The 22,929-nt window shown below is 47.9% G+C and overlaps 1 protein-coding gene across 2 annotated transcripts; it reads left to right on the plus strand.

Moving 5' to 3' along the window:
* Positions 1 to 897: 897 nt before the first annotated feature.
* ISM2 (isthmin 2) lies at positions 898 to 22,929 on the plus strand. 2 transcript variants are annotated; one of them, XM_079946754.1, is made up of 6 exons: positions 898 to 1,986; positions 15,294 to 15,557; positions 17,781 to 18,147; positions 18,926 to 19,066; positions 20,302 to 20,379; positions 21,399 to 22,929. In XM_079946754.1, exons 1-6 carry the CDS (start codon positions 1,849 to 1,851, stop codon positions 21,914 to 21,916), a joined length of 1,506 nt encoding a protein of 501 aa, XP_079802880.1. In that variant the 5' UTR covers positions 898 to 1,848; the 3' UTR covers positions 21,917 to 22,929. The 2 variants fall into 2 exon arrangements, with proteins under 2 accessions (XP_079802880.1, XP_079802881.1); XM_079946755.1 differs by having other exon boundaries at positions 920 to 1,986; positions 17,781 to 18,123.

Here is a 22,929-nt window from a genome sequence, read left to right on the forward strand (position 1 = left end):
GCCCGTCCAAGCCCCCGCCTTAAGAGACAGCAGGGTTCCCCCCTCCCCCCAGAAACAGCCACCCCGCGCTCATTTATGGTGTTGCTCCTAAATAGCATGCGACATGTTTCCTTCGAACTCGCTTCACGGCTCCCTCTTCATGTCTTTCCCTATCTCCCTGCAATACAGATACGAAGAACATGCCGCTTTCTGCGCCCGCGCGCGCTGGCAGTCCGCGCTTCGCTTCCTTTCCCTCGGGCCGCTCATTCATTCATTCGGCCTGCGGGGAGGAATCCTGCAGGCGCGTCGGAGGAAAGCCGCGGGGCGAGTGCGGAAGATTCCTCCCCGGTAGGAAGGGCAACGAGCTGCAGAGGCAAGCCCGGCTCGGGAGGAGGAGACTGCGAGCGCGCTGCCAAATCCGAGAGGGGGCAGATCCACGCCCCGGAGAGCCCGTCTGATCTCGGCGGGAGGAGGAGGAGGAGGAGGAAGAGGCCGTTGGCGAAGAACGGGGCGGCGGGCAAGATGAAAGGGAGCTGAGCCGAGGGGCGTCCGGCACTTGGCACGAGTCTGCGCAGGGAAAGAAGGACGGGTGGCGGCAGCAGCGGAGCAAAGGGGACCTGGGTTGCCTCGCAGAGCTCTGGGCTGGGCCGGGCCGGGGGCAAAGCGCCTCGTGCCGGAGGAGTCGCAACTTCGGGCGTCGAAGGGACGCCTCGGCCCCCGGGGAAACTTTGCGAAGAGCCGTCGAGAGAAAGAGCCGAGCGCCTTCAGAACAAAGAGTCCTTCGCCCGCGGAGCCGGGCGGGGGGCGGAGAGCCGGAGCAAGCGAGCGCGCCCTGCAAAATGCCAGCTCCTCGAGAGGCGCCTCGTCCGCGGCCCGAGTGTAGCCCTTTGCCGCGACGCCAGCCGCAGCCGAGGTAACCTGGGACATGCGGCGGCGGCGGCTGCGGGCCGAGGAGCGGCTGGCTGAGGCGAAGCGGCGCCGAGCGGCGGGAAGGGGAAGCGGCGAGACTCGGGCTCCTCCCGTTCGGGGCTGAGGAGGTGGCGGCGACGACAGCGCCAACGTCGCCGAGAAGATCCCGGGTGCATGGAGCCGGCGGCGGAGACTGGAAGCGGGAGCTCTGCGGAAGGGAGGACGACTCTTTCCCGCGGCGCCAAAGGCAGCGGTTTGTGGCCCCTGGAGGAAGGAGGGGAGCGGCTCGGCGGGATCAGCGCGCCGCGCGCTCCGGAGTTGTTTCAAGGGACTCCGGGGACCGGGCGCGGAAGGAGGAGACGCCGGATTGCGCAAAGCATTATCGAAAGGGGGGACCGCGAGTGAAAGAAGGGAATCCCCCCCTCACACACACTCCCCGTCGGCTCTCCTCTCTTCCACATCTCGGGTCCTCCTCCTCCTCCTCCTCGCTTTCTCCCTGGTTACTCTCCAGCATCATTGGCCCGGCCACCACCAGCAAGGGCCAGTAAATTAAAACGTGCTCAGCAAACTGCAAGAGAGATCAGAGGGACAGTGGAAACGCGAGCCGCGGAGGGGGGGGGGGCGCCGTGCGTGCGCGTGTAAGAGAGAGAGAGAGAGAGAGAGAGAGTCCTTCCCTCTCCTAATCTTTTCTCTCGCGCCCACTCGGGAGCTACTCTGCTTCTCTGGACCTTTCCAGAGACGCAGTCTCGAAGCAGAAGGCTGAAAAAAGGATTGCTCTCGCTTGGTTTTGTTTTTTGTTTTTTTCCCCTCATCTGTCTTCTCCGTTCTCCTCCTTCAGGGTCTGGGTTGGTTGGTTGGTTTCTTGCGAGACCGGCGAGGTTGGATTATTGGTGCGCGCTGCCCGCCTTGTGAGTAGTGTGTGTGCTTGGCAAGGAGGCGCGGTGGAGTTGGGAGGAAGAGATGTCTAAGATCGGAGGGAAAATTGTGCTTATCCTTAGCTTCGTGATTCTGACGACTTGCCTCGATGCGGCGAAAGGGCTGCCCTTGAGGAAACAGCGCAACCACAGTCCGAAGGAAAGGAACTATAAGTTGGTAGAGGTGAGTGGAAGCAATGCATTGCCGCTTGGAGAGGAGGAGGGCCTTACTTAGATGACATTGTTACTCCAGCTTGACTCCCCTTCGTCTCTTGACAGCCAATAAACACTGCGAGGTCCAGGGTCTTTAAACCCATTGTCGGTGCTGACTTCTGTGATCTGAAGGCAGGTAGTCACTAAAATGATAGAAGTGATGCCTCCCCTTCCCTTTATTGATCCAAATTACATTTGCACAACCAATTTTGTACATTGTGCATATAGTCAACACTACACAGTTTAGTGTTCCATTAATATTTTTTCCCGCCACAATCTCCAGTGCTGGATAAGGTGATGGATTTCCTCACCCTTCCTATGTATGCATCCTTTCTAGTAAAAGTGGGAGGTTTTCAAATCAGCAGTCACTACATAACCAAGCAAGCATGGAGCTGGAACATGGAGCAGCAGGTTGTGATCTTGTGTGGTGTTTGAGACTCACAGGGCCACTGTACTTCTAACTTTAAGCATTTGCTCAAACCCAAAAGGCTGCTTCGGAATCTGGTCAGTTTTAAAAGTGAAAGCACACCAGCAAGTACAGCATTTCTTGAGAGCAATGTGGCAAAGCATTGTCTCTTAAATGTAAATGTGAGCTTCAGTGTGAATTCCCAAAATTCAGCAGGGAGCACTTGGGTTAAAGTCCGGCGCTTACACAGATGGCCCCTTGCTCTAGACAATAAGTTTCTATCTCCTCTAACTGTGTAAATAAATAGTACTAACTTTATGGCTTTGGGTGCAGCCTTCATCTCCATAGGCAGATGTCATTCTTGCTGATGGCCTTGGCTACATTCTGAAATAATTGATACCAGTTAGGTGAAGCATTGGAGGCTGGGGTGGTTACTGTTTTTGCCATTCTGTTGAAAGCATCCTCTTACTGCACCAAGGATGGCATCAGCAGGATTATGCCTAGGAAATAATAACTGCATCCATCGCTGCATTCGTAATGTTTTTCTGGAACATCAGAGCCAGCTGAATCAGGACACTGGTCTATCTTGTCCAGCATCCTTATCTCGCTCTGGTCAACCAGATACTTATGGGAAGCCCCAAAGCTCAACCTGAGTGCAACAGTGCTCTCTCCCCACTTCTGATTCCCACTACTGGCTTTCAAATGCATATTGCTTCCAACCGTGGAGATAGAACATTATGAAAGTGGAAACTTCTTTTCCCCCCTTTTGCAATTGCAGCTGAGTTGCACAGGTCATTTCACACATTACTCAGGGCAAACACAAATGCAGGATTGCCAAGGAGTGTGCACTCAAAAAAGGAGCTGCAGCCATTCAAAGGCCCCTAATAAGTGTATCTGTCTGTTAGCACGTGTGTTTGCAATCACATGTCTGTTGACTTCATGGCATACATCTTTCGATGTACTTAGCGCCAAGAGCACTTTGTTTCAAGGGTAGCTGTTCCGCACAATCCTCGCTCCTCAGTGGTTGTTGTCCCAGTAACACCTGAGCCTTATTTTATTACATCTGTAGCCTACCTTTCCTTCAAGGTGTCATAATTGGTTCTCTGACCAACCATTCTAGGTTGTGGGATTCCCTGGGAGCTCCTCTTTGCTTGTGGGTTGCTGGGTTTGATAGGGACATTGCCATGGGAGATGAAGCTAGCAAGCTGTCTAGCTTGGCATTTTCTGTTCTGACAGCGAATGATAAAATTGCTTTTGGAAGGATCACATCGCATTTATACCCAGGGCAATTATATCCACATATGTAGATATAATTGTGTAATATTGGCTCTGAATGTGGTGGCTATAGCCATTGACATATACCTCTGCATATTGAATTTTTTGTTACGCCAATCATGCACATATTGCAACATCTTGTGGCAATTAATTCCATAGGTTCAGGGATTTTTTTTCTTTTTGACAGAGATCTTTTATGATTTGTTCTAATCAGTTTATAGGCAGTCAGTGTCTGGATGTAGTTAGGATTGGTAGCTACATTTGTCATAGGAGTCTGTGTGAGAGAAAGAAAGCTACCTTGTATGCGCACACTAACGTATTTCATGAATAGTTTTCTTTATCTGTTAAATTTATACTCTGCTCTAGTAACAGGATGCTCTGTTTATTATTTTATTGCAAAGTATATATTATTCTTTTATACAATGGAATTGTCCTTATTCCCAATAGAATAGAGGAATGAGCTGTAGCTCTGCAGTAGAACATCTGCTTTTCTTGTAAGGATCCCAGATTCAGTCCTTGACATTTCCAGGCGAATGTACTCTGTCAGTGTCCACACTATTGAGCTAGCTGGGCCAATGATTCGACTTGAAGTAAGGCAGTTTTGTATTTTTCCAAGTCAACTGTTTTTTTGTTTGGCTTTTTGCTCAGGCAGAGCAGGAATTGTAGAAGCAGTTGCAAAGCATGGAACGGCATTCAAGAGGTGGAAAGAAGAGAAATGTGAATTGTGTGTGCTTCACAACTGAAGAGTAAGCATAGAATCATAGAACGGTGGCGCCCTGAGGATCATGTAGTCTAACTCCCTGCAGTGCAGGAATATGCAGCTGTCCCATACAAGGATAACCTCCAACCTTGGTGTTCTCAGTACCAGGCTCTAACCAACAACTCAGGGCCATCTAATAAGGAGCCCCTTCCATTAAGTCCAGGGTCTAAATTTACTGTGTTTCTCAGCAGTTCACAATATAATTTGCCAACAGAAGAGTAAGGTGACATTCGGGGCACTTAGGAGTCTGATGCTACACAGAGTCTGATGTTGTGGGGTTGTGAGTGTTCCACATTGGACCAAGGCCTCTTGAGCATTGCATCGCCCATAACTACTGGAAGTTAACACCAGACAGAATAACTTTGACAAAGGCATTAGACAAAGTAGATGTTTTACGAGGCTTCCCATCAGAGCCGCTGCTGGGACGCGTTCCTTTCAGCGTCATCCCTGCCCTGACTGTCCCTGTAAGGTTTATTTTCTCTTCAATTTTGTGGCCAGGGATGAAGGCAGGCGATTCCCTTCTCTGGAGCCCATCTGTCTCCTGCTGCTTATTCCTGACCTATGGGCGTCATTCTCTCCCTTCTTGACGTCTGTCCTTGTCTTGGCAGCAGATAATTGTCCTGTCACAGACAGTGGGTAAATGATGGCTCCAGGTGGGGGCAAGGGGGGTGTGGTTTTGGAGGGGGGGCAGCTGCTCTTGTGCCTTGGCTGAGCATGGAGGAGGCTGGCTTTGCCTCTGTGTGTGGAATGTCTGCCCCACCCAGGGGGGAGTCGCTGTTTCTCTAGATGTGCTTTTTTACCTTTTCATTACTTCAGCAATTAAGTGCCCTGGCCCCCTGCTTTGTCCTTGGCTTGAGGTCGGCTTTGCAGGCACAAAACATGCACAGAAACAGCATCTGGCTGAAGAGGGCTTATTCTGCAAAGGAAGGGGCTTTATCCTTCCATAGCAAGCTTCTGTTTTGAGAAGTTACAAATTATCTTAGTCAAAATGGGGCGGCAGCTTTTGTGGTGGGGCAAGAAAGGTCTGAGACAGCGGGGAGCCAGCTGAGAGGAGATGGGATTCATTGGGATGGAGATACTTCATCCAGTTTCTCTGGACAAATAAGTCTGTTGACTTTTCTATCAGGGGAATCAAAGAGTTTCCCTCAGAGGCACATGTTTGAAAAGCTGATATATTCTTAACCCTTCCCCACACCCTAGGCGGGCTGTTTTAGGTTGCAGTGTGGTCAAATGAAAACAAAGAGCTGATCTGAAGCAACAACAAAAAGTACTTTGCAGATTTTCTCGGCCACCTAAAGCCTCAGTAACTAGGAATCAAAGGAGAAATTCCTAAGATAAATGTGGGAGCAGTTTTAAAGACCTCCATCGACTGGGGCTGTTGTGACATCACAGAAGTGCAATTCTGACAGCAGCTCAGCACGATGTTCTCAACAAACCTTAAAATGTTCTGTTGACAGTCATGTTTCTTGGTTGGATGTTGCTTTCTTCTAGTCACCTTCTGCTTCTGGCAAAAAACCTGGTTTCTTTTGACTTTTTTATTTTCTGATTTATAATCATCATGGAGGTGAAGTGTGGGAGACCAATTGCACTTGTTGAACTTCTGTCTTGCATGCAGTTGTCAAAGCCCCAGAGACCGCAGCAGGAAAAGTGATGGCAACCTAATTTAAAGGGGGAGGGGGGAAACAACAGATGTCAAAAGAGGAATTACTGTGGTTGAAATGTACTCCTGCACATGTCTGTTCCAATGTGAAAGGTGCAGAGACCACTGTTTGTGACTGTGCCCTTTCCGGCTCCTCTTTGCTCATTCATTCACTCCTCCATGCATGTTCAATTCGGCACAGCAAACGTGGCTAAAAGGACCCTCGGCCCAGCTCATATTTTGCTAACTATCTCCAGCTGCTCTGCTGCCCTTATAGGCTGCTGGCCTAGGCAAGCATCCGTCTTGACCAACTGGTGGGGAGGAAGGGAGCAGGCGGGCTTTTGGGTGCTCTCCGGGCAACAGGCAGTGGCACATGGAGTGTCATAACCCAGAGGGCACCAGGTGCAGGCCTCTGTGTAACGTCTTTCCCAAGATAAGAGGCCGCACAGATGTCTTCAGCTCACATCTGCTTCTCGCTGCCTTCCCTCTCCTCCCCCTCCACCCCATTTGACAGAGTTGCGGCTGCATTGCTTGGCCAAGCCAGCTGCTCCTTAAATCTATCCTCTGTCAAATGAGACAGCTTAGCGACTTTCTCTCCCTGGATGTATAGATGGGGGAATCCCCTGGAGGTTTCTGCAAGGAACTTGACACTCAGATATATGTCCTGCTTTTTCAACTCTGTTTGGAGCGCATAATTTGTGCTCCGCAGCTGTATTTCAATCCTGTTTGCATGACACGCCCCTTCTGGTTTTCTGTCCAGCAACTGTGCGCAGGTGGTGTAACTTACATTCTTCAGTTACTGGGGTGCACATGTACAGGAAATTGAGAGCACTTGATCTGCAGTTTCTAACCTTTGCAGCCGTAAAGGGCTTTCCCAGCTGAAGTTGTTGCAACACAGGGAAGGCAAAGGCTGCTTGATGATGTCTGTGAAACCTTTTTAATGCACGTTTTTGGGAAGCAACAATTTCTGCCCCTAGTGAGCATAGTATTGTTGAAAAATTCCAGAAATTTTGATGCTACAAGTCCCAGGGGAGTGGAAGCAGGAAAGGATGTGGGATTTCTCCAGGGAGGGTGGGGGAGAGAGACACTGGAATCAGGGAGAGGGGAGGAGACTGACAATATTGTACCCTTCAACAGGAAGCGGCCCAAATCCAGAACACCATCTTCCAGGTCGGAATCCTGTGTGAGTCATGTAACTCATGTGAGATTGTGGACAATGAAAACTGCACTTGGGGGGAGGCACGGCACACCGAAATGTGCATTGGGGGGCGCTGCACAAGATTGCTGACCCAAAAAAACCTTATTTGGGGCACAGCGCCAAAAAATGCAGACGTGAAAAAACATTTGGGGGGGGCGAGATGTCAGCCTGAAATTGAGAAAGAGCGACACACCCAAAATGGCCATATAACACCGGTCTTGAAAGACCTACATTGGCTCCCAGTACGTTTCCGAGCACAATTCAAAGTGTTGGTGCTGACCTTTAAAGCCCTAAACGGCCTCGGTCCAGTATACCTGAAGGAGCGTCTCCACCCCCATCGTTCTACCCGGACACTGAGGTCCAGCACCAAGGGCCTTCTGGCGGTTCCCTCACTGCGAGAAGCCAAGTTACAGGGAACCAGGCAGAGGGCCTTTTCGGTAGTGGCGCCCTCCTTGTGGAATGCCCTCCCACCAGATGTCAAAGAGAACAACAACTACCAGACTTTTAGAAGACATCTGAAGGCAGCCCTGTTCAGGGATGCTTTTAATGTTTGATGTATCATAGTATTTTAATATTCTTTTGGAAGCCGCCCAGAGTGGCTGGGGAGGCCCAGCCAGATGGGCGGGGTATAAATAATAAATTATTATTATTATTATTATTATTATTATTATTATTATTATTACTCTGGGGGGATGGGACAGGATGTCCTCTTCTGGGGGGGGGGCAGTTGACAGGTATGCAATATGTCTCTCTAATAATATAATATACACTTCAGCAATGAAATTCTACTAATCATCAAACACAACAAGTATTATTTGAACTGCAGTTGGACAAAATCAGCAATCCAAAAACAGCATGACGTGTCAGCGACAGAAAGGGTGGCTCTCAGGAAAATATCTACTTTAACCCAAGCAGAGTTTGTTGTGGTAGAATGCAAGAAGAACATTTGTTTTTGTCTGAAAGTATTAAGTTACGATAGGGCTGTGGATTACCAAACATTTAAACGCTCAAGGACCTCTACTGCCTTTCCTTCTCATCTAATTAAATCAGCAAAGACTTTTCAAGGCATCTGTGCATGCTCTGTTTCTGACTCACTTACTCAATTTACTGTATTCAGTAAATTTATACCAGGTTTTATGAAAGTTGTTCACATTTCCAGGTCCTCTAGCTACACATGGAGAATACATAAGCTTCTCAGCCAGTGCCATTCACCATTCCCTCAGAAACCCCCAACTGGTTGACGGTGCAGTCAGTGGCATAGCGTGATGGAGCAGGGAGGCCGTGGCCCCAGAGACAAAATTATGAGGGGGCACAACCAGGTGCCCCCACACAGGCACTGGCTTCCACGGGGATCCCCACCCTGGTGAAGGTGGCAGAGCGGCTCAGGCCCACAGTCAGCAGGTGCAGAGGAAGGGAGGTCAGCAAGGGGCAACCACAGCATGATCTCATCTCCGCTGGCATTGGTGGGGATTCACCTGCCAAGGGCCACACCAGTTGGTGGGCAAGCAGGTGGTGTAGCGCAGCCCTGTTTGGCTTTGGGGGGACGCAATGGTGGTGGCAGTGGCTTGCCTGCCCCGGGTGCCAGCAACACCTGCTACGCCACTGAGTGCAGCTGCCACCATCTAATTATTTCCACTCTCACAGCCACCAGCAGATAAATTATTAGCTCCTAAAAAAGCAGGAATTGCGACCTTCAAACAGATTAAGCAGTTGTTAGCAGTTCAGATATGATTTCCTCACCCTTAATTGCTGATATTTGCTCATGCACCTAATACTGGGAAGTCCACCAGTGATGAAAATAGGCATCCAAGTGTTCCACATTTCTTCCAGCTCAGTAGAATTCTCTCTTATTTGGGATGGCACTGAGCACATTGGCTTTTTACTCCAAACTAGCAAGTTTGTCAGCTGATATTTATTTGCTTTTTCTTTTTTTAAGCACTTTATTGAATAGTCACCATACGTTTAGGTTGAATACTGTATACAGGCTCTTTGGAACGGTTCTATCAATAACATATCAGTTCTTGGAGAGAGCAGCTGCCTTGTGGGGCTCTGCATCCCGAACCAGCTAACTCTCTTGCTTCTGTGTCCCACTAACCACACAGGGGAAGGAGTCTATCTTCATGCTTTCTCCTACACTCTGGTGCAGATAACGTTGTTCACGTCACACTCAACAACCAGCTTTCCATCTTCTATTTTTCTTTTTATTGTGGTCTCTTTGCCATCCCATTTCTGCAACTGATTGAGCGACCCATTGTCTAATGTTACAATACTCTTTACTTTCCTGTCATCTGCTGTGGTCTCATCAAACCGTTCCCCCAGCTTGAAGGAAATCTCGGTGTCCTTTAAACTGCTCTCTGTTTTGATGGTTATAACATCTCCGTTGCAACTGATGATCGCATTGGGCTTGGCAACGTCAGCCACCTTCTGCTCTTGCTTGCACTACAGCTGTTTCCCCAGTTAAGCGACTGTGAACAAGGGAACACATTGCTATCAGATCAACATTCATGGCAGGCAGCTGCCAGTTTCAAGGGGGACAAGGCTATTGATGGCTAATACCCACAACGGCTGTGCTCTACACCCACTGTTGGAGGCCAAATGCCTCTGAATGTCGGTTGCTGGAAATCACAGGAGGAGCGAGGGCTGTTGCACTCAGGTCCCGCTTGCAGGCTTCCTGTCGGCATTTGGTTGGCCACTGTGAGAACAGGATGCTGAATTAGATGAGCCCTTGGCTTGACCCTGCAGGACTCGTCTCAGGTTCTCATGGTTTTAACATGGGTCTCTCCAGTCCTAGCCTACTTCAACATCCAGTCTCTTTGGATACTCAGGACTTCTTTTCATGAAGCAATTCAGATACCAGCGGACCAATCCTAAGTCTCTTTGCTAGGGAGTAAGTCTCATCAAACTCTGTGAGAGTTGATTTCCGAATACATACGTTTAAAGAAGATTGGAAAATGTTTATTGAAAAATAGTGGGAAATTGTGTACACTTGAAAACGTACACGACATTGGCAGCATTAAGATAAATTCAACAGTGTCAATAAGTTTTGATGGATGTAATAATGGAATACTGAATGGTTTAGTTTATGTAAGTATGCAGGGATTTATGTTATATGTTATGCAAAATGAACAATGGAAAGAGAAGAAGGGAAGTCATTGATATTTTAAGGTTGTTTAAATCAATATTCTAAAATGTAGAACAGAAAAATTAATAAAAATTATAGAAAAAAAGAGAGTTGACTTTCGAATAAATAGGTGTAGCATTGTGCTGCACAAACAAACTTACTATTCCATATTATTCTATTACATTGTGAACCTCCTTGAGCATTTTTATTGGAAAGATAGGTTAGAAAAAGCTTTCGATAAACAAATATGTCACGGACTAAATGACCCTTGGGGTCCCTTCCAACTCTACAATTCTATGAAAATCCTACTTTCTATGAAACCCCACTTTATTTATCAAAGAATCCGGCTTCAGCTTTCAAAACCTGGGGTTTCTTGTTGTGGACTTTGAAGTTTGATGATGTAGAGAGGTTGGGGGGGGGCATTCTATTTGGTTAAGTAGCGCGAATAAATATTTGAATTTAGTCAATGTGCTTCTCAATTTCTGGCACACAAGGGACTCACTTCTTAGTGTCCTCTGTAGGTCTGGCTCCCCATGGGCCACGTTTAATCCTTCCCTTTTGCTGCTACTCTTGCAGTGAGCTTCCAGTAGATTTTTTCGACTGTGGTTTTAAGGCCACGCGCCCCATCTCCAAAGTAGTTAGTGGATCATGCCACTGCTATATTTTAAGATATAAAACCATGTTTTAGTCTGTTCGGATGGTGTAGATCAGAAGGTCTAGGGCGGAAAGTGTGAATAGAGCTTGTGGGGGCAGCATTTCCACTCCTAAGGTCAGTGGAGGGTATGGAGCTGCCTCCTGGATCAAAACAATTAAAAGTAATATTGAGGCCTTTTGATGGCCAGTCACCGAAAGGTCTGTTCTCAGTGGTTGGTCAGAACTGTATTAATCCAGTTAAAGGCGAAAAGGGCACAGTGCCAACTTAGTGGTGACACACCAAGGACCTGCTTATCTAGGGCTGGAGAGATTTTTGGTTTTATCAGGACTGATGGGAGCTGTAGTTTAGCAACGTCTGCCAGGCACCATGGTGGCTGCCACTGACTTAAATCAAATAGTAATAATAGTAATTTTATTTATTCCCTGCTCATCTGACTGGGTTGCCCCAGCCACTCTGGGAAACTTCCAACATAATCAAAGAACAGCAAACATTAAATATAAAAAAACTTCCCAATACAGGCCTGCCTTCAGATGTCTTTGAAAGTTGTGTAGTTCTTTACCTCCTTGACATCTGATGGGAGGGTGCTCCACAGGGCGGGTGCCACTATGGAGAAGGCCCTCTGCCTTGTTCCCTGTAACTTCACTTCTTGCAGTGAGGGGAACGTCAGAAGACCCTTGGAGCTGGACCTCAGTGTCCAGGCTGAGCGATGGGGGTGGAGAGGCTCCTTTAGGAGTCAGCCATGTAGAGATTGTCTATCAAGTTTTGAGGCATCACATTTACCCTAATATGCTGGCAAGTATCGTGAGGTGAACATGGCATCCCTCTGCAGAGTGACCACTATTTCAGCCCTTTGTGACCATGCCTCCAACCTGATACGTTATCGTCAGAAAACCCTTTCCTCCGAGACGAATTCTTTCCACCCCAGGATCATGTTTGTTCTCTTTTGTGACGCTCTTGTTCATCACAGGGAGTGGAATCAGAAGCTATTGCACCAAAATGAACCGAATGGAACAATATGACTCCTTCCTGTTGTTTTCACACCTGAGAATCCAGCATGTCCTGAGGACCCCTTTTCTGCCCTAGCATGCCACATATCAAAGGGCAAAGGTCTGCAGCAGGTCACTTCCTGTACTTGCGGAGCCTCCTTTCCATTTAGAACCCTGAGTACGGAACCCGTGGGAGGTATTTGGTAGTGGTGAACCCAGGAAGAGACAGCTGTCCCTTGCACAACAAAAATTCCATGTACAGACTGAACGCCGAAGTAGAGCTTACGTACATAGTACTTGACAAAGATTTGGTGTGACTGGTCTCTATTCCAAGGCTGTAGAAATGTTCACACAAGGAAGGAATATGCACTATTTCATTTGGTTTATATGCAGTCAGACCATCCTAATGTTGTGGGACTACAACTCCCTTCATTCCTAACGGGTGGGAGTTGGGAGTCCAGCAACATCTGGAGTGCTAAAGGTTCACCATACCTGCAGCTGTGGCAAGGAGGTTATGCCAAAGATTTCACAAGAAAGGCGAAGGATTGCAGGAAGAGGCACAGAAGCATTTGGGCAGCAGGCAGTTGGCTTTCCAGGGAGCCAAAGTCCTTCAGAAGGCTGACGGGAGATGGATAAGGGAGCATCACAAGAAGAGATATTTTGCTTTCATGGAAAAAAATAGTGCTGCTATGATTCATAAAGATGATGGTTCCTCTTACCAGGTATGAAGATAGCCATGTGTCAATGAGTAAGAATTGTTTTTAGGTGACCAAGCAAGGGTTCTGTTTCCTAAGAGTGTTGTTTCTGCGTGTTTTGTTTCTTCCAGGCTGTTGGTGTGTCACAAACAATAGTTCAGTTGTATTAGGGACAATTTTTGAAAGCTAGCAGCATGTAGGTCTTTCAAGGCTGCATTCAAGTTTTATGCATCTTAATACTACTTTTCATGCATCTTTGTTTTAGCGGCTTTACAGCTCTTTAGTTTAATTGAAGCCCATGGATGTAACATGTCTCTCTCTCTCTCTCTCTCTCTCATATTCTCTTTGACCAGCAGGACTGACTCAACCATTAGGCAGGGTGAGGCAGCTACATCAGGTGGCAGATGCCGTAGATAGTAACAGCCGCTTGCCCACCCCTGTTCCTCCCGAATCCCTTAAGCTAAGCTGCTCTGAGCCACCTAAGGTATCCTGCTGCCTTCAGGTAGAGTGGAGGATGTTGTCCCACTGCCCATGTTGAAGGAAGGTTCAATTTGCCCAGCCCAGTTGGATTCTGTACATTGGGCAGGAGGGGGCATCATCTTGTCCATCGCCTCAGGCAGCAAAATGTCTTGGACCAGTTAACTTAGTCAAAAATGGCAAATCTTGCAACTGTTCTCATCAGTTCTCAACTGTTCTTATTGCCCTGGGGTAAAGATCCAAGAGACAAGGCCCGATCCCAGCAGTCTAGTATGATCACACTTTCCTCAGCCTTGTATATGAAAGGGGGGGAGGCGGATGTTACTGCAGCCCTTTTGTCACTGCTTAGCCCCTCTCCTAAATAAAACAGCCAAGAGACCAACAATCTCCCCGCTGCTTTCTCTTCCTTTCACTGTGGGAGGGGAAGACAGGCTTCGGCCCTTTGATGTGTAGGCCTTGTAAATCCATTGATGATGCCTTGTGTGTGCGCTCATGTGAGTCAGGACCAGTCCCAGTTCCCTTTGAAGTGCTCCAGCGACCAGGATGAAAGTGGGATGGAGGGGGAAGAGTCCTCCCCAAGCCATCAAGCCCTAATTGCAGGGAATAGTGCCCTTCCGTATCCCATATGGGGAGGCGAGCATCCCTGTTTCCCCTAATCTCGCAGTTACATTCTGGGCTCCTGCCGTGAAAGGAAGTAAGCACACAGGGAACAGGCTCAGAGAACTCGGCCAGCGCGTTGGAAAATAGCTCCTGGCTGCAGGATGCACGAGGGAACAGTTGGAAGTTCCTTGGTGAAGAGTTTAAAGTACCTAGAGCACAGGAAGATATTTTCTACGTTTATTATTATTTTTTCAAAAATGAGGTTAGGATTGGGGGGGGGGGGGGTTGTACCAGTGTGGCAATTTCATTATTATGGAAGGATGCAGAATGCATGAAAAGGAACGGCAGTTGGTTTGTGCAAACGGTGTGGTGGAGGAATATATTAGGGCCTTGGTTTCTTCGCCACTCTGAAACTTACAGCCATGTCAGCTTGCTCCATTATAGTGGAGGTTGCAATGTTTGGTGCTTTTTAGATCAGAGTGAAGGTGACATGATAGAAGTCAGCAAACTAGACAAAACATACAAACACAGGAATGTACCTTAGGCTCAGATCATGGAGTCAGTCTAGCTCTGTGCTGTTTACACTGGCTGGCAGCATCTCTCTAGGGTTCCAGTCTTTGCTAGTTCTGTCCAGATATGCTGAGTGCTATGGAGCATGTGTACCAGGTATGGGAGCAGGGGTTGGGGGGAGTTAGCCCCTTTTTTGCCATACCATATTCTGGATGCAGATACAACTCCCCACACTCCCCTGCTGCTGTTTCCTCGTTAGGAAAAGCCTACACGTAACTATAGCAAGGTATATAGCTTGTTGTAGGCTGTTTTTGTCAAGGAAAATGGCACAAGGTAGGAAGTGTTAATCCTGCCCCCTACTTACTCTTACCACCATGATGCTCAGGCCCCTTCAGCTGCTTATTGGCCTTGTTTTTCAAAGCTGGGTGATCCCGTCGTGAATTTCTAAAAAATAATAATTCTAGGTTAACTCCAATGCAAGTGTTTACATATGTTGAAAGAGGTTTATTAGTTGAAAGGCAATGCCAGAACCAATAATTGGCCAGTGTGGTGTAGTGGTTAAGAGCAGTGGACTCGTAATCTGGTGAACCGGGTTTGATTCCCCGCTCCTCCACATGCAGCTGCTGGGTGACCTTGGGCTAGTCCCACTTCTTTGAAGAGCCATGGAGGACTGATCAAAAACAAGGTGAGATGCACCAGCATAATTATCTGTAGGTGTTCAAAGTAAGCCCAAGGTATAGGAATGTGCATGCTTAAATATGGTGTGTTTGATATCTCAGACCAGTATTCTGGCCCATTCACAGCTCATTAATCCAATGGGGCAAGTTGCTGACATGCCTAGTGCCCACTCTTATCTTGCCCCTGGTGTGAGAAAAAGAAAGCAGCCAGATCTCAGTTTTCATGAGGCAATGGAGAGTGGTTCTGATGATGCTTCTATCGCTGCCTCTTGTTGCCAGATCTCTACTTCGTCCGACACGGCTTCAATCAAAGAAGACGAAATGCCGCAGTCTAACAAGGTCCGGAACCTGAGGCGAAATGGACGGGCCATGCCACACAGGCAGAAACGCCGTTGGCCACTGCAACATCCTGCAAGGAACCAGTTGGCATCGCTCCAGCCAGGTGGCGCAACCCAGGAGGAGAGCACTCCCTTTGTGCTGGACTTGAAGAACCTGCCAGGCTTAGCCAACGTGGACCTGAGTGCCCAGAATCCAAATATACAGGTAGGCCAATGGGCTTAGGGCTGTATTGATTAGACTCGGAACAAACAAACACACAAAAAAACAAAAAGTGGCACCATCTGTAGTTCACTTAGAACTGACCCGTGCTTTGGGGTAGTTGGTCTTGACTTGGACTCCTGGACCATGGACAGAAGAGGGAGAGAGGGAGATTCCATAGTTGCAGAACAGTTGCCAAGAATGCCTTTCTGCATGCCCATGTCTCAGGGGTTTGATGCAAAAAAGACTAAAATCAAAAGAGGGGCCTTCAAACATGAGGATTATTGCATTAGTTTTCCTAGCTATAACGCTAGCACTTCTCTCCCAGTTTCTAACGCTTCTTTTGTTCTGTGTTACCTGTTGCATTATGGAACGGTCGCCTTTCGATCAGTATACTGCCATGTCACACTAAATTTCATTCACACCAGTGGGTGTGGTTTGGCAGAGCAACAAACACCATTGGTTCAACACAAAGAAAAACGGCTTGTACTTGTTTTTGAAACGCAGAGCTTGTGCATAGAGAGCCCCAATAGCAGAGTTTAAATCTCATTGTAAGGCAGATTTAACTGAAGCATAGGAATAGGTTTTTTATCTTCTTTTTAACCAATCAATTTAATAATAATAATAATAATAATAATAATAATAATAATAACAACTATTAGTTTATTATTATTTTATTTACACCCTGCCCATCTGGCTGGGTTTACCCAGCCACTCGGGCGGCTTACAGCATATCTAAAAACGTAATAAAAACAAGTATTTGAAACCTCCCAATACAGGACTGCCTTCAGATGTCTTCTAAAAGTTGCGTAAATCTTTATCTTACTGATATCTGAAAGGAGGGCATTCCCCAAGGAGGGTGCCACTACTGAGAAGGCCCTCTGCCTGGTTCCCTGTAACTTCGCTTTTCGCAGTGAGGGAACCAGCAGAAGACCCTTGGAAGAGGACCTCAATGTCTGGGCTGAGTGAAGCGGGTGGAGACACTCCTTCGGGCATTCCAGCTCCTTAAGGCAGCTGACCCTCCCCCCTCCCTTTTTCAATAAAACAGACTGCAAGGTAAGTTTAAAAATGATTTACTTACACTTACTAGGTTTCAAGACTTGTATTTTCCTTAGTAAAAACGATAAAATGCAGGTAACTATTCTTAGTTGAGAAATATACAGCAAGAGCAGCCTCAGATACATATATGTGACAGAGTAAAGTTGAGCCATACCCGTGCAGCGTGGCAGAAAAGGAAACAGGAAACAGGCCTTCCTTCCTCCTTGGAGAAGAGGGAATGTGACATCATAGAGCCTACTCGAGTAATTTAGGACTCTGTGGTCCTTAACCCCTTCACACACTAAGTAGCACTGTTAGGTATGACTGCAAATTTCCTACATAATCTCCATGAGCACAATATGCTTCTTTGTCTTGTTCAGTACTTTGCAAAGTCGCTAAGATTCTGTTGTAAAATGGTAACTTCATCTTGTGCTGCGGTCCTAAGCACACTTACTTTTGATGTGGCTCTACAGAGCTTAAGTGTGACTTACTTCTAAATAAGCATGCATGTACTCTTGCTTACAGTGGAGGAGGAGGAGGAGTTTGGATTTGATATCCCGCCTTTCACTCCCCTTCAGGAGTCTCAAAGCGGCTAACATTCTCCTTTCCCTTCCTCCCCCACAACAAACACTCTGTGAGGTGAGTGGGGCTGAGAGACTTCAAAGAAGTGTGACTGGCCCAAGGTCACCCAGCAGCTGCATGTGGAGGAGCGGAGATGCGAACCCGGTTCCCCAGATTACGAGACTACCGCTCTTAACCACTACACCACACTGGCTCTAGAACTGGTAGTAGTGGTAGAACTACATCCACCTTGCCCTCCTCTGCCCTGTTAAATGGTCACAGACACTTGCGCCATGCAGTACGTGACTTTTGAAAACAGCTTTCTTTAGTATCCTTAGTGGCTTATTATATGCACTTAAGAAGAAAGTCAGTTTTGCAAGCAGGGTTTGGGACATGACCTAGCTGGATTGATAATGGGGCTCCATGGAGAATTATTGGACATTGAGAAAGCAGGGTAAAGGAGAGCTTTAAGAGTGAGTGTCTTGGTCAGCACTAAACTGAGAGAAATGTGGTGAAAGCTCAAATGGGCAAATACATGAATATAGGATGTACTGTTGCTCTTAAAAGAACCCCACAGTGCTTTAGTGGTGGTGCCCCATAAACCCTCTTACCCAGTGCCATTACTTGCAGGTGACCATTGAGGTCGTGGATGATCCTCAGGCTGAGATGGAGATGGACCTGCTGAAGGAAACTAGCAATGACTGGTCTCTGACCTCCTCTGAGTGGCTGTCCCACAAAGACCTCTTCTGGCCACTTTTCTGGGAGTACACGGACCCCATGGAGGAAGGGGAGGAAGGGGAAAATTTGGACATAAGGAGCAGGGGGGAAGAAGAAGACGATGACGAAGAGGAGGAGGATGACTACACTTCAGAGTATGATGAGGAAGAAACAGTGCTGAGTGGAGTAGGAGGTGACTGGGACCAGCGGTGGCCCCATCAGAAAAACTGGATCTTCAAAGAGAAGTATAATTACGGTGAGGCCCCCTTTCCTGCCCTTGGTAGGTCTACAGAGCTGCATTAACTCATTGACTGTTAAGGGGCAGGAGAGCATTTTCAGGAGAGAGCAAGAGGGTCTTTTCAGTTCATTATCTCCTCTGTTCCTCTCCAGTTAAGATGAGTGGTCCAGCTGATTTGTTATGGGGAAATCTGGGATGTATCCAACTGAAATGTCTGCATTATTCCAGCAATCCCAATAAGCATCCTTCCATATTTGTGCTTTCTCTCCTATACATATGCTTGAGAATTCCTAATTTAAATCCATTTGTGAAGTTGGTGGGCAAGGTCTGCTTTAGGTGATACTAACTCGTTATACAGTGTGTGTGTGAGAGAGAGAGAGGGGGGGGGGAGGATGATTTGCATGTCCCCTTTTTCCATTGTGGATACAGCAATGTGACAATTGTGTATATTGGAAAAACACTTTTGCTATGCCCTTCATATTGCATAATGTGCGTGCATTTTGCAACATGAAATGGAAAATATAACCTATGAAGTGACTGCAAATCAGGCCAAAAAGATCTTGAGCTGTTAGGTAGGGTAACCCTTGAAATTTTAGGCACTGTATGGCCAAAACCAGAACAATGTGCAAAATTCTGGAAATCACAGCTTTCATTTAAAAGTGGGGCGGAGTGCCTGGCAGGAAAAGCAAGTGAGGTGGCACACGCGAGTCTCCTCTTCTGGATTGCTAGCTGCACAATATAGGTTTGGGTAAGAGATCTAGGCTGCTGGGTGATAGGGGAGAAATGTGTGTGAGAGAGACCTTTTTCTTACGTTCTCCAGACTATGAAGATGAAGAGGAATGGAGCCCTTGGTCTCCGTGCACTGTAACCTGTGGCACTGGCAACCAGAAAAGAACCCGGTCTTGTGGCTACGCATGCACTGCGACTGAGTCGAGGACCTGTGACCTGCACCGCTGTCCTGGTATGCCTTTTCCCCTTCCACCCCTGCTTTGTTTTCTTGTCTGCCTCTTGTTCCCTCTTCAAAGCTCCTGCAGTTAACTGCAGCTTTCTTAGCTGTAAAGAGAGTGACCTCTCTATATTTTGAGAGAATCCATTTTCAAACATCCCAAGAGGACTGGGGTGAGTTTCCAGTAGGGATGCTTGTGGTCTGACTCTCTGGCAAAAGGTCATTTCCATTCTGACATCTCAGGTGCTGAGAACACCATTCTTCTCCTCGTGGTTGTATGTTCCATTTGTGCAATGATTTCCACTTGTGCAAAGGAGTGTCTTTTCCCTCTCCTTCCCTGCTCTGTGGCCTGTGCCTTAAATCTGCTCATGGGGTCCCTCCAGCCTTCTGGAGCAGATTGGGGGAGTGTGGGGAGAGGAGAGGGAAAGGACGTTTTGCTGCACAAATGGAAGGCGTTTCTCAAACAGGACAATTGTTGTATACAATTGTTGCTCTCGTGTGTTGATAAAAGTGCTGCGGTTGCCAGCATAAAATGGCTGCCATCGGCTGCAATAAAAGAGGTGAGGTACTCTGTACTGGTGAGTACTGTCACCAAAATCAATAGTTATGTGCAACCCTATCTCTTATTTTACATTGCTTGCACGAAATGCAAATGCTGCTTGTTATGTACTGAGTTGAATAGGATCCAAAATGCAGCAGTCTGATTGGTCCTAGAACAATAGGATTCAGAATGCAGCAGTCTGATTGGTCCTACTCTCAACTCTGAGTATATTTCACTGCTGAAAAACTTTGTGAAAAGGGATGTCCCTCTTCATGAGGAATTGGTTTCAGAGTAATGGTGGCTCTCCAAATACTGTTGGACTTCAGTTCCCATCAGCCCCAGCCAGCATTCGCAGTCAGGCATGATGGGAGTTGTTGTTTAGCAATAACTGAAACAGCCACAGGATATCCATTCTTGCTTTCAGAAAACCATTTTTTTCCCATCCTGATAATCAACTCAGTAACTCTTTCTTTTCTCTGACACGTTTGATATATAAAGGCCATCAACTGAAAGCCCACTCAGTGTGTTATGGGTCAAAAGCAAACTTTGGGCCTGTGTGTGTGTCTGTGTCTATCTGTGTCACATTTTGGCCTGGGAGTTGTGGACAGGAAATACATACAGAGTTGGAGATTGAAGCTCAGCTCCTGTAACACCTTTTAAGTGGCATGTGGTTCCCCCCTGACCCTTTTGCTTCTGTGCTTCCCTCAAGGAGCAGATGGGGAGCTGTCTCTTCCCACAGAAGAGACACCATTTGAAGCTGAGAATGCCACAGAGATCCTAAACTCAGGTCAGTACATTCCAAATGAGCACAGCCACGCTAAGAAATTGCACAAGGAGCTGAGCGAGTGAGTTGATCATAATCTTAAGGTTGTCTCACTTTCTTATGCACACACCTGTATTCTCTCGCTCACTTTCTCTCTCTCTCTCTCTCTCTCTCTCTCTCTCTCTCTCTGTCACACACGGCCTGCACTTTTGAAGTGTTCACTTGCTCCTGCCTAGGCAGAGGGGGCACCTTTCCCTTCCCAGGTTAAGGCCACATTTCGAAAGCACACGGCTTCTCTCCCTGGGCTGCCTTTTCCAAGCTTTGTGCTGCTCTGGATCGAAGGGGCAGAGCCATTAGAGAGACTGTGGACCTCTCATTTAAAGGATCTCTCTGGAATGAGGGCTGGGAGGCGGGTGGGGGAGGCCATTGCTATGGGGAACCTTTTTCATCCTGAGAAACGCATTGCCTCCTTCCAGGGGCTGTTTTCCACTGCTGCACATGTCCCAAAGCAGAGGTGGGTGTGGATATTGCCAAAAGTGGCCAGGACAATGGATATGTCTCTTCCCTTTGTGCAGTAGGCTGCATTCCAGAGGTTTATGCACCCCCCACACACACACACATTGCTCCATCCTGCACTCATCCAAGCAAGAGGCATTGCCCCAATTCAGGGACACATTCCCGTCCGGCAAAATCGCTCAAGTTGAGGGCACATAGCGGGGGCCAGTGAGGCATGTGACTTGGGAAGAGTCCCAAGGGGACAGGGAAGCCTAGAATAGGTCTCTCCAACTTGGATCTCCAGATGTTTTTTGGACTACAATTCCCATCATCCCTGACCACTGCTCCTGGTAGCTAGGGATGATGGGAGCTGTAGTCCAACAGTAGCTGGAGGCCCACATTTGGGAAACTCTGGCCTAGAGGGTCACATTCAGCCGCTGGCCCTGTGATTCCCTGCTCCTGATTTAGCACCACCCAAGATAAGCTGTCAACGGCATGTTGTTTTGTCTGACGGCCATTTCTCTCTTCCCCCTGTACCCTTTCCTCAGATGTGGACAGCTGTGAGAAGTGGCTCAATTGCAAGAGCGACTTCCTCAACAAATACCTGAGCAAAGTGTTGTCGGACCTGCCCAGCTGCCCCTGCTCCTACCCGCTGGAAGCCGTCTACAGCGCCGTCAACCTGCGGGATGAGCGGCAGGGCAAGAACTTCCGCTGGCGAGATGCTAGTGGGCCCAAGGAGCGGCTGGACATCTACAAGCCCACGGCCCGCTTCTGCCTGCGCTCCATGCTCTCCCTGGACAGCACCACGCTGGCTGCGCAGCACTGCTGCTACGACGAGAGTGCCAGGCTGATCACGCGGGGCAAGGGGGCTGGGGCCCCCAACCTCATCAGCACCGAGTTCTCCCCCGAGTTGCACTACAAGGTCGATATGCTGCCCTGGATCCTCTGCAAAGGGGACTGGAGCAGATACCACGCCGTGCGGCCTCCGAATAACGGGCAGCAGTGTGCTGACAACCCCTCAGAGGAAGAATACCTCTCTCAGTTACAGGAGGCCAGGGAGTATTAACGCAGAAAAGAACCCCAAAAGACGTGGAGAGCAGGACATTTTTGGTCTCCCGCGCGACTAGGGAGTATAACAGGGCCTCTTTTCTTCTCTCTCCTCCCCTCAGGTTTTATGTCAACAAAGGCCTCTGCTTCAGAATGGCTACAGAGCCGCTGCTTGTTTTGCATTCCCTTGGTAACCAGGTAGTCTGTAGGAAACCTTAGTGCAAACTCTACAGTGGCTTCTGCCCTGTCTTCTACATAGTGGCCTCCAGTTTCTTTCCTGACTTCGTCGTTACCCAAAGTTGCCACAATTGGCCCAAATGGGCTGTACCAGAAGGCTTGCTATGGCCATCCTGAGGGATTATAGGGATGGGAAGAGCCAGAGGAAAGGGGGGGGAGGTGTCTTTCAAAAGGCCCATTGTGACTTGTTTTATACTGCACACAAGCTGTTGCACAAAGGCAGACTGGGAGATCTTATGGCCTAAAACTCTATTCAGGTGCTTGAAGGTTTTGCTTAGAGTCAGTAAGCAGTCTCAAGGTGGATGACTCAATACACCTAAATTCTGTTTTTAGCTAAAAGGGAAACTTGGTTGGACATATTGAGAGTGACAGATCTGGCTTCAAGTGTCTGTTGTCTTGATGTATTCCTGGGGCAAGAGAAAGGATGACGTTCCACATAGTTTGGGAGAAACTGGGATGGAGGGGTGCTGGGTTGTGTGTAGGTGCTTTGGAATGTAAGTTCTGGGATGTATTGTGAAAACATTCCCTAAAGTGGATGAGTGGCAGATGAACCCAACCTGCTTGCTGGGTTGATAGAACAATCTGGGTCTCATTTCTACCCAGTAAGTCTGATAAGGAAGCAAGCAAATGTTTTAAAACTTATTTTTCTCTTCAGGCCAGAAAACTAAGCTCAACACATTTATAAGACTCCAGGGGAGGAATTGAACATCTTGCCCTTCTGATCATTCTGCCAACACAAGCATTTTGGCTTGCAAGACGGGACAATCCTGAGCACAGTTCCCGGCGTCCCCCCCA

This window comes from Podarcis cretensis (genome assembly GCF_951804945.1).
Source record: "Podarcis cretensis genome assembly, chromosome: 1".
Taxonomy (NCBI): Eukaryota; Metazoa; Chordata; class Lepidosauria; order Squamata; family Lacertidae; genus Podarcis; species Podarcis cretensis.

What these genes read in the sequence shown, in the direction of transcription:
- ISM2 (XM_079946754.1), top strand. Translation starts at nt 1,849, where the DNA reads ATGTCTAAGATCGGAGGGAAAATTGTGCTTATCCTTAGCTTCGTGATT. An exon ending in CCCAGAATCCAAATATACAG is followed by an intron (nt 15,558 to 17,780) that starts GTAGGCCAATGG and finishes CATTACTTGCAG; the next exon opens with GTGACCATTGAGGTCGTGGA. An exon ending in GGCCCCCTTTCCTGCCCTTG is followed by an intron (nt 18,148 to 18,925) that starts GTAGGTCTACAG and finishes TACGTTCTCCAG; the next exon opens with ACTATGAAGATGAAGAGGAA.